This window comes from Pteropus alecto, unplaced genomic scaffold (assembly GCF_000325575.1).
Source record: "Pteropus alecto unplaced genomic scaffold, ASM32557v1 scaffold160, whole genome shotgun sequence".
In the NCBI taxonomy this organism is placed as follows: Eukaryota; Metazoa; Chordata; class Mammalia; order Chiroptera; family Pteropodidae; genus Pteropus; species Pteropus alecto.
Genome location: NW_006429864.1, coordinates 4646529 through 4657271, shown reverse-complemented (window position 1 = coordinate 4657271; position 10743 = coordinate 4646529). Strand labels below are relative to the sequence as shown.

General features: G+C 53.9%; 1 protein-coding gene across 1 annotated transcript in view; it reads left to right on the top strand.

Moving 5' to 3' along the window:
• PEBP4 (phosphatidylethanolamine binding protein 4) overlaps positions 1–10743 on the top strand; it is a 190888-nt gene that overhangs the window by 173117 nt on the left and 7028 nt on the right. The window contains exons 4-5 of the mRNA XM_006904392.1: positions 4043–4088; positions 6538–6651. Coding sequence (XP_006904454.1) covers positions 4043–4088; positions 6538–6651 — 160 coding nt within the window. The remainder of the gene's footprint in view (positions 1–4042; positions 4089–6537; positions 6652–10743) is intronic.

Here is a 10743-nt window from a genome sequence, read left to right as displayed (position 1 = left end):
GTATCGTATCTCAGGGGCTAAAGAGATAGGCAGGAGACAATCCCTGCCCTTGAGAAGCTTCTCCGGGTTTCTATCAGTCAAATGGGAGACCAGTCTCTGCCCTTCCCATGCAAGGGCTGCAGTAAGATCCGTTGGTTAGACAGGGCCCTGGAGAATAAATACTAAAAGCTCGTTCCCCATGTAAGATATGAATGGTGGGGCGGGCGCCCGGCTCCCAGCACTGTGCTCTTTACTTGACCTGAGACAAGTCTGATACGGCTGTCTGCATCACCCTAGTCCAAGAATGGAGTTGCTATGACTGTCAGTCAAACCCCAACCTTTCTTAAGCATCTCACATGCCAGTTCCAAACTAGCTTGACAGAGAAGCAGTAGATTCTGGGGTAGGAGGAAGCTGGAGAGGAAATCTCATGTTCTATAAATCCAGAAATTCTTCCAAAGTGTCCATGGAGTCTACCTTCTCTGCAGTTGGAATAACATGTGCCAACTCCTACGCCAGGCAGTCATGCACATACCCCACATAGGCATGCACACACATGCATTAATACGCACTGGGGACCAACTTCTAAGGAAAGAAGAGACTGTCTATATTGATCCTGGGCATTTAAGGAGCCCACTGAGCATTTTCCACACCCTCTTCCCCTTCCCTATTGGGAGAGTGATGGGTATCGGGCTCCCCACTTCCAAAGGATGCTGATAAGGAAAAGAGCTGCCTTCCCGAAGTCCTCCAGTCCTGGACACACAGAAGGGCCCGGGATGTCCTTCCAAACCCGAACACCTGAGGTGCACCTGTCCTGATAGCCTGAAAAACCCATCCTCGTCTCTTCAGTGTTCTCGGGGGTCAGAAAGCCGACTAATTCGACACTATTTGTAGTTTCTGTGATTATTTCCTTTTTTTAACCTTAGCAGTTAAACAAGTTCATTTTGAAAATGCCGATCTATTTTAGCTATAGTAAGAGAAAGGAGAATATTTCTGTGCTCCAGGCCCATCTTAAAAAGGAGCAGCATACGTGGGGCCTGGGGGCAGGGGTCCAGGTGAGGCAACAAGGTGTGGGGGCCTCTCAGCAGCCCTTCCCCTCCTGCAGACTCTCTTTCCAAAGTTTCTCTCCGCTCAGACTTGACAGGTGTGGAATCTGTCCCTCAAATGCTGGGCTCATCATCTACCATGAGGGCACTTCCCTCAGTCCAGTCTCCCTGGGACATGCTCAGGAGGATAAATGTCCCCCTCTCCCCTCTAGAAACATCCCTGAATCTCATCCGTCCCCAGAGATGTCCAGCTTTCTAAGGTGACCTCAGGTTCATGGTGATACTGCAATCCATGAAGGTGCTTTAGGAGAGCTCATATTTTCATAAGGTGGGGTACAGAGGGGTGACCACTGGGGACCAACCCCAGCATTCCAGGTAATATCTGTGTATTTTAATAATGGTCGTGTTTGTTTGTTTGTTTGTTTTTAAAGAAAAAAAAAACTTCTTAGAGGACTGATGAGATTGTCATAATGTCATTGAAAAAGCACAGAACAGCACTGCAGGTCAAAAGGCATGAGACTCTGAGCTAATGGGTCTCAAAGGTCAGAGGATCTAAGGCCCCTTCCTCCTAGAACATTTGAGGATTTTCTCACTTGCTCCTGCGGCTCTGGATGAATAGTGTGACCTCTCTGGGGACTCGACTTTCTCACCCTTTGAATTTGATTTCCTAAGTCCTCTCCCAGGTACTGATGCTATGGTAGAAATTTTAGTCTGCCCCCCATTCCCCCCACCAGGACGGACCAATGCTCCACCCAACGAAAGTAAACACCAGCCATAATGGCCACATACCGGTGGGGGCCCCTCTACCACCTGGTCCTTCCTCAGTGCCTGTCTCCCCTGCTCTTCCAGCAATGCCCAGCGCCTGTCTATATGACAAACTCCAGAGAGACCTGAAAGCCTCCGAAGGCCATCAATGTCCTCTACTCACAGCCCCCCAGCAGCCGCCTTGGCTGAGCTCAGGGGCAGCGGGCCCAAGGACGGTGGCAGGAAGGGCCGCTGGCTTTACACGATGAGTGCCAGGGTTTGCGTGTGTCTTTACAAAGCTGGGCCCAGCTGATGAGAAAAGACTCTCCCGAGGGAAAGGGAGGGGAGAAGAGCTTTCCCACCCCAATCAAGGCTCCAGATCAGATTTTCCACACTGCTCTGCACACACTAACTTCCTGACCTTATGGACCGGGCCCCAACCCTCACCCCCTCTGGCACCACACAGAGGAGAGAGGCCTGTTTATCACTCTGGGTGGGACCCAAGCCTGTGGGGAATTGAAAACAGTCAGCTTAGGTTGCTATTGTTTTGTTTAAACAAACCCGCTGGCTGGGCCGACTTGGAAAAGAATGAGGGGGAGGCTGGGAGCTCAGAGCTGGCTGGGATGGGCCGGGCCGGGCCAGACTTCCACAGGCTCAGCCATCTTGCTAGGGTGGCCACAGAGCTATTTTGGGAGAGTGGCTGCTAGGCCTCGGGCCCTCAGGTCCTCTCCTCGGATGGGTATGGTGGAGCCTCCATTCCCCAGCCCCTTCTCCCAATTCCGGTGCCCGAGCAGCTCATCTCCTGGCCACACCTGAGCCTCACGCCAGCCCTGGATAAGACAAGAAACGATAACTGCACGAGTCAAGGAACTGAGCTGAGAGAGGGCCAAGGCAGAGCCGTAGCATGCTGCGCTGCGCTGCGCTGCGTCCGTCCGAGGGGTTGAGTTTGAAGGCTACCAGATGCTCCGGAGCAGACGGGACTGGGGCGAGGGAGGGTGGAAGGGTGTCAAAGGACAGAGAACTCACCTATGTGGGGTGAAGAAAGCAAAGTAGGAAGGGGCTCAAGGTGGAGGGGTCCATCCCTCTATGGTCTCCGGCCCCTGCCCCCAATCAAAGGTAACCCAGACCAGTGGAGACCCAAAGGGAAAAATGGTGGGCAAGCTGCAGCCCGAAGGGGAGGAGATGGGGGAAGGGGTTTCTCGAATAGGGCTGTGGGGCTTTAGTTCAATCAAAAGTAAACCACACTAGGGGTCGGGTCACCTGGCTGACCCTGAGATTTTCCTCAGAGAACTGAGATAAAACCTCACGCTCCCCCTCAACACCCTTACCACTCCCCCCATCCCCCCACCACCACCCCGAGCACCTCTGCAGGGGGAGGAGCAGGGGCTGCGCCAGGAAGGGCCTGGTGGAAAGGTGGCCAGGGCACAGTTAAGTGTTGGCAGAATCAATGAAGATCCACGCTAATCACCATCATTAAGGCTATAAAACCCCACACCTAGGGGCCGCAGGGCTTCCTGGCATGGCCCAGGGCCCCGAGCTGTGGCACGAACCCAGAGGCCCAGCTCCAGTCCCTTTCATCTGAGCATCTCCCAGTCCTGCGCAAACATTAATTAGCACCCGCCCCCGGGATCACCTCATTATCGCACAGACACTGAGCGGAGGGGAGAAGGGAGGGCAAGGAAGAGAAGGAGGGAAACTGAGGCTGTCCGGGCAGCTAAAGAATCTTCCTCGGGGGTGTGGGCTGATTTTGGTGGAGGCTAGAGACTACCTAGGAGTCAGGCAGTCCGGCCTCCTCCTTCCCTTCCTGGCCCTTCTGGCTGTTCAGGTGGCCATTGGCCTAATGTTGTGAAGGCCCCAAAAAGAGCCTGAGAGGAAGGGCTGGCCTAGCAAGCCTCTGGGGATTGTCAGCCCCTGCCTCAGGTCTGACCAGACCCCATAAGCTGAGAGTCGTGTCCTGTAGCTAGTTTGGGGGCAGCCTATCTGGAAGTGTCCTCTCAGGCCTCTCCAGAGATCGGGGGTCCGCCCCCCGCTGCCAGGCCATTCTCAGAAATATCTGTGTCTATCCTCTCTCCCTGGATCCTGAGGAGACCGTTCCAAACCCCACAGCCCATTGTAGCAACGTCTCCTGGGAGCAGCCATCCATCTTTCTCCTCCTCCATCCCACTCGCTCAAAGAGAAAAAGAGCCCAGCAGAGGCCGCTTTGGACTGAAGGGTGATGGTGTGGCCTTCTGCTGCCCCAGGAGTGACCCTCGCCCCTGCCTGTCTCTTGTTTCAGGGCACAGACATGAAGAAAGGGAAGATAAAGGGCCAGGAGTTATCATGTGAGTAAGACCCAGCAACACTCCTTCCCCCACCCAGGGCAATGATGGCAGTCACCAGAATGATAACGATACAACCACATGTGGATACTTCACAGTATGCGAAGCACTGATCCAAGAGTTTACCCGTACGCTCTGATTTAATCTTCACAACTGCCTTTTAAGGTCTCTGCCAACGATCTCTCTATTATAAAGAGAATGAAACTGAGGCACAAACTCACCTGCCCTGTGTCACGCAGCTAGTAAGAGAGAGAGCCGGCACTGATGCAGACACCTATAGGAGAGCACCCACATCAGCTCTCCTGGCAGAGACTGGCAGGGTCGTTCCCTTCCCTCTGCCCACTGCTTTTTGTTTCCGGCCCCCAGTCCTACGAAGCGGTCGTATGTGGCTACAGAGACCTCCCTCTTCTCTGATGCCCTCCTCTTCCCGCCCCATCCTCACTTCCACCTCCCCGCTCCTTCTCGGATCCCAGCTACAACAGCGGGCTCTCCACTGATGCGGGGAGCGGTCAGGGGGCAAGTTGGCCTCTATGAAATGGCTGAGCAAAATGACCGACGGAGCCTCATGATTTCATAAATCACTGTGGCTCAGGCACCAGATAGGCTGGATTTAAACCTCAGCTCTACCGCGTGCTGTTGACCTGACTTAGCCTCTCAGAGCCTCAGTTTCCTCATCCAGAAAGTGGCAATAACCCTACTTTATCGAGGTGTGGGAAAGACTGAGATGTCACCCAGCCAGGGCCTGGCCCCGGGAAGTAGCCCAACGCGTGTGTCCCCTCCCTTGCTCCTCACGCCTCTCATCTCTGCTTTCGGAGGGAGACTTCTTCAGGAAAGCTCCCTAGTGAAAGAAATTCAGTCTCTACCTCCCCTAAGGATATTCTCAGATGCACAGAACCAGTGATTTCCAACTTCCATCCTTATCCACACAGAATCATGGTCACCGGTCTCTAGCAGCGTGGGATACACCCACGCTCAAGTGCACTTAGCCACCCACGCACCACCAACCTTGCTGAAGCTGGCCCAGCCCCATCTACCCTCTACCCAGCATGCACAGGAAGAGACACTCCGGCACCTACCTATGCTCAGCGTCTTACTCAGCACTGGCCATGTTTGTGAAAAAACACTGTTTTACCCACATTTACACACACACTGGCAACGGCCTCCACGCACACTCACAGCTGCTCTGCCAACACGTGCCCCTGCCCCTGCCCCAGTGTAGACCCCAAGTCGTATAAACTCACGTGGCTCTTGGCACACCTTATGCTGTTCTCATTCTGAAAACACACACACACACACACGCACACACACACACACACACACACACACACACACCCCTGATACAATCCAAGAATTCCCCTGGCTGCGGGCACAATGGAGGCCCACACACACACACGCACACACACACACACACCCCTGATACAATCCAAAAACTCAGGGAGAGGTGAATAGTCAAGAATTCCCCTGGCCGCGGGCACAATGGAGGCCCACCGTGGCCGGAAGTGCACCATGAGGAAGTGCACCATGGCCGGAAGTGCACCATGAGGAACACTCCAAATGCTCCAAGCAGCAAGGGGCTCTTGTCTAATGATCAGGAGAGGAAGGTGGCCATAAAGTACCAATACTCCCTCCATCAGCATCCTCACTGCAAACACTCCATCCCCACCCACTCCCAGGAAGATTCTTGGCTCCTTGGAGAGGGAGATGAAGAGAGCGAGGGAAGGAGGAAGATGCACAGCAGCCTTGGAAGGAAGCCCGGCTGGAACGGCCCAGTCTGGCCTGCAGAACCCCAGGGCCCTGCGTAGACTTGGGGGAAGGATAGAGATGTCCTCATCCTACTTCTTCCCCAGAGAGCGAAAGGGAGGGAGATGGGCCTTCTCCGCCGGAAGAGCCTGAGTTGGCTCCCATTGCCCCGAGCACCCAGGTTCTACAGCTTCCATGATCAAACCTTTGAACCGAGTCCCACTCACCCCCTTAACCACTTCCAGATCCTCCGGATCCGGCCAAGAAATTGGCTTCTTTGGAGATTGAGTTCATAAGGAAATGCTGAAAAAGTAAATAAAAATCCACTGCCAAACACACTCAGAGGAAGATAGGTTTCTCTGGAGGCAGGAAATCCATCAGGATAGACTAAAGCAAAAAGAGGACAACACCCACGGGCCCAGAAAGGCCAGGGTGCCTGCCAGCGCCAAGACCTTCAGCCAGACCACATCTCTTCCTCCCCCCGTCACAAACCCCCCACAATGTGCTTCTTAGGTGAAGTACTGAGGAGGAGATCCTGCCAAAGACATATCCTAATGGTGTACAATGGGTGAGCCCCCATCTGGGACCCCAGGAGGGTTAGCAGGGGCCACGAAAGGCACAAATGATTCTCTTTTCCTTCTGCCCAGAGAAGCCAGGATCTCCTGGGTCTTATGGCATGTGGAGCCCACCTCTCTCCCTTTTCTGCCCATAGCCTACCAGCCTCCCTCCCCACCAGCACAAAGTGGCTTCCACCGCTACCAGTTCTTCGTCTATCTTCAAGAAAGAAAGAACATCTCTCTCCTTCACAAAGAAAACAAAACTCGAGGTAAGGCCTTCCCATCCTTCAAAGCCGAGGTGAATTCTGGGATTGGTCGGATGCTTCATGCATTAATGGAGAAGTCAGAACCTTGACCCCTACCCATGAACCTTGAAGACTAAGCTTAAAGGGTGGTGTTTCTTGGAATTAAAGTAGAACGAGTGTCCGAAAGGAGATGTTGCCATCAAATATGGTCTCTCTGCAGAAGTAAGTCCCAGAGACCAAAATAGAAGCTTTAGCTGAGTAGAGGGTCTACAAGGCAAGGTCCCAAAGTGGGTAACCGGAGCCAAGATAAGAAGCATCTCCCCGCACAGCCTCGAATGGCATGTGCAGGCAGCTACCCCACAGCAATTCTGCGGGTAATTGTACCCTATAATTGAGTCTGATCTGGGCAAGAGGGCCCTGGAATGCCACCCTGCCGGTCTGTCTTCATCGGTCGTTAATTGTTCTGTCTGCCCAGTGCCACCTCAGTGGTAGGGCAAAGACTTCCCCAGCCATGGCCCCTCCACCAGCTTCTCTGAGCAACCTTCCTGGCACTCTGGATGGACCCACCCCGCTGGTAGCCTCCTAATGGCTAACTCAGCCTACTTGACCTCAGTTCTCCTCTCCCCAGAGCCGGGGGGTGGGGGTGGGGTGGGAAGAACCATAGACACTTGGCCACTGCAATGCCGCAGGTGACTCATCTGACCCTGTGTGAGCCGCGGCTCTTCTCTGAGCCTTAGATTTCCCCTCTGGAAAATGGGAAATAAAATAACTCCCCCATTTTAGAGAGAAGAAAATCATGTGGAACACACAAATACAAACTTGAGAGTACAAAGACTCCACTCCCCAGGCTGCAGGAGGGTGAATGGGTAGGTGGTTGTCATCAGCCATTTCCTCTCACCCAGTGACCCTGACCAACTTCTACCCACTGATAAACCAGAGAAGGCTTTGTTACAAGTCTGCTGCCTGAGGCCCCAGAGGAGAGGAGCTCAGAGCCCAGAAATGCTCTGGCTGAGAGAGAGAGCCCTTCAGGTGTGCTGTGCAGAGGCCACCAATCACAGAAGGCTCCAGCCGCCCTGGAAACAGAGTTGGTGCAACCTTTCCACTGGTGAACCCTCTCCAGGTGCCCTCGGCAACTTGCCAAATCTGTAAATTGGCTTCAAGGGCCTTGCCAAAGACATACTTTCAAGTTTGGATACAAAGAAAGGTGGGAAAGAAATATGCATCTTGCCCAGGCCAAGATCAATTTCTTCAGGTCCCTGGATCCCCATCTCACCTAAAGCGTCCTGAAGCCACTTTCCGCCAGCACAGGCACTGCGATTTCTAGGGCTGGGAACTAGCACCTGAGCCCGCCACGCTCCCCCACGCGTGGAAGTCTCAGGGGGTAAAGCAGGACCTCTGAGTGCCACATTAGACATCAGGGTCCCAGTGCCATGCCCTGGGCGAGATAAGACTCACTCTCCCGAAGGAGCTTCCGGGGGATCAAGAGCTTTCTGAGGGCAGGCTGGAGGGGGAAGAAGAGAGCATTAGGTGCCACCAAGAGGAACAGTGAAGAGGGCAAAAGAGGAAGGGGTAGGCGCGTGTGCCAAAGACATTCCCACCCCTGCTGTGCCTGGGTCCTAAAGTTCGATCCCAGCCCACCCTCCAGAAAACAGAGTGGCCTGTGTGCCCCACACACTGTGATACTGGCAGCAGGCAGGGAAGCTAAAAACCTATTGGGCCTGAAACCCATTAATAGTCCCTTTGGATTTTTGCCAACGCCAAGGTTTCTTATGCACCCCCACCGCCACCCACCTTTCCTCTACATGAACACTTAGGAACTGGACTTGCCTCTGGGCAGAGTCCCTTTGGCTCCCATGCTATTTTATTTGCCTACAGAAACGGAGGCAGGAAAATTATCCTCCCAAATAAAGCTCCGCCCAGGGTACCGGTCTCACCATGTGATGCCTTCCACCGGCCTAGCACTGTACTAGGGGCTTTGGAGAGGACAAAGACGGGCACCGGGAATGTTCTCTGCCCTCAAGGGGCTTACAGTCTACTTCGGAAACACTTCAATAACAGTGCAGAGCAGCTTATGATGAAGCACTTAAGTGCATGTTTCTGGCTATAAGGACAGCTGGAGAGCTCGTGGACTTAGGGCAGTCCCATCCCTGCCTAGGCTCCTCTTCCCTCCAAGACACAGGCCCTCTTCAGCCAGGAAGGGTAGGAAGGTACCTGACCGCAGGGGGAGGAAACCTGGATTCCAGTCTCTAGCTAGTAATTTGGCCTTTGGGCAAATCAACTCACCTCCTGAGCCTGTTTCCTCATCTAGAAAATAAAGGGTTGGACCTAGATGATCTACAAATCTATATATATATATGTGGCCCTGGGGCTACTTAGAGCAGGTGGGAGATGGGATGGGCCCTGGAGGAGGAGATTTGAATCCTCGAATGAAGGAGGGAGGGAGCTCTGGGCTGAGAAATCGCAGATGCGAAGATGGAAAAAGAAATAAAAAATGAGAAGGAGCACCTCTCGCCAGAGGGCAGGGATGGTGGGGAAAGGAGAAAATGGAGAAAGGCTGTGGAGGTTCCGGAAACCCAAGCAGAACCACGACTCAAGCGGCTCCCATGGACAGCTGCTAGATGTTGCCCATGGGAGAAGTAACGTAAAAAAACGTCCTTCGAGCTGACTAACCTGACATGCTGGTCAGAACTAACCAGAGTGAGAGGACAGGAGATACCAGAGGCACGGAGATGTGTGATACAGATAAACCCAGGGGAGACTGCAAAAGCAGAGCGGCCCTCGCACATCAGAACCGCAAAGGTCTGGCACTCTCTGAAGCGCCTGCGCAAGAGCTTGGGGGACTCGTGGAGCCCCAGGCTGGATCACGCCTTCGGAGGCCAGAGCATGAAGCCCTGGCAATGAGCTCAGGCACCGGGGCTTGCCTTAGTCTCGTTTTCTTTCCATGGGAAGGTATCTGTGGAGGGAGTGGGGTGTGCTGGGGTATGACCAGTGTAACCAGCCAGTGTGTCATACTGACCTTTCCCCTCCAATCTCTAGATGCTGGGGTATGACCAGTGTAACCAGCCAGTGTGTCCCCGGTATGAGCAGACAGGAACAGCTTCTAGAGATTGGAGGGGAAAGGTCAGTATGCAGGAGTCAAGTGGAAGGCATCCATGGAGGATGGCCAACTTGACCCAGTCCTGTTGGGTCACTTCCCTTCCTGGGACTTAGGTGTGAATGACAGGTTTAGGAAGAGAAGGGAATGCGAGAGTATTCTAGTTGAATTTATACCACTGGAGGGAGGGGGCATTGCTCAGATCCGGGGGCTAGAATTCTCTCTAGGATTCCTCTTTGTGCTGTGACACCCGGACAGCATACCTGGGGTCAGCAAATGGGAGATGCTGACCTTGGACCAGCCACCTCACGTCCCCGAGCCTCAATTTCTGCATCATCAAGACAAAGAGTTGGGCTAATTGGTCAACACCGAGTGGCCCTGAACAGATTTGTTCCCAGCTTACCAAGCTCTCCCCATGTCCGAGCTGTGCCAGACAGATGCGGGGAGCAGGTGATGAGGCTTGACTCACCCAGCCACCCCCACGCACTGCTGGGTGGAGGCCTTCGATCAGTTACTGGGCTGCCAGGACCACAGTGAGGGCCCTGGGAGGGAATTCGGAATGATCTTGCTTCTGGTTTATAAGGCCCTGCCTTCCCGCCCTGCTCCTCCTGCCTGTTCACAGCTCTTCCTGTCCACACCATATTCCCCACCACCCTTGGCATGAATGTCCTCCCAGTTCATTCCAACAATGCTGGGAGCCGTGTGTTCGAGGCAACATTGTAGGAGCCGTGGGCACAGCAGTGAGCCACATGGACCGAGTCCCTACCCCGTGGATGTATGTGTCACCCGGGAAAGCTCCCACAGAGAGAGGAGGGGGGTATGTACATAGCTCAAGCATGACCGCATCCCGAATGGAGAACGCTGAAGCTCCCAGAGCCTGAACTGGGGCCCTCTGACAAGCGCTGTCCCAGTGTCAGAGACATTTCCCCCAAAGGCCACAGTTCACCTTCCCAAATTGAGAGCTGGCATTATCTCGGGCCTGTAACACACTGGACCTGCCCCCTCTGCTTCTGCATTAACTC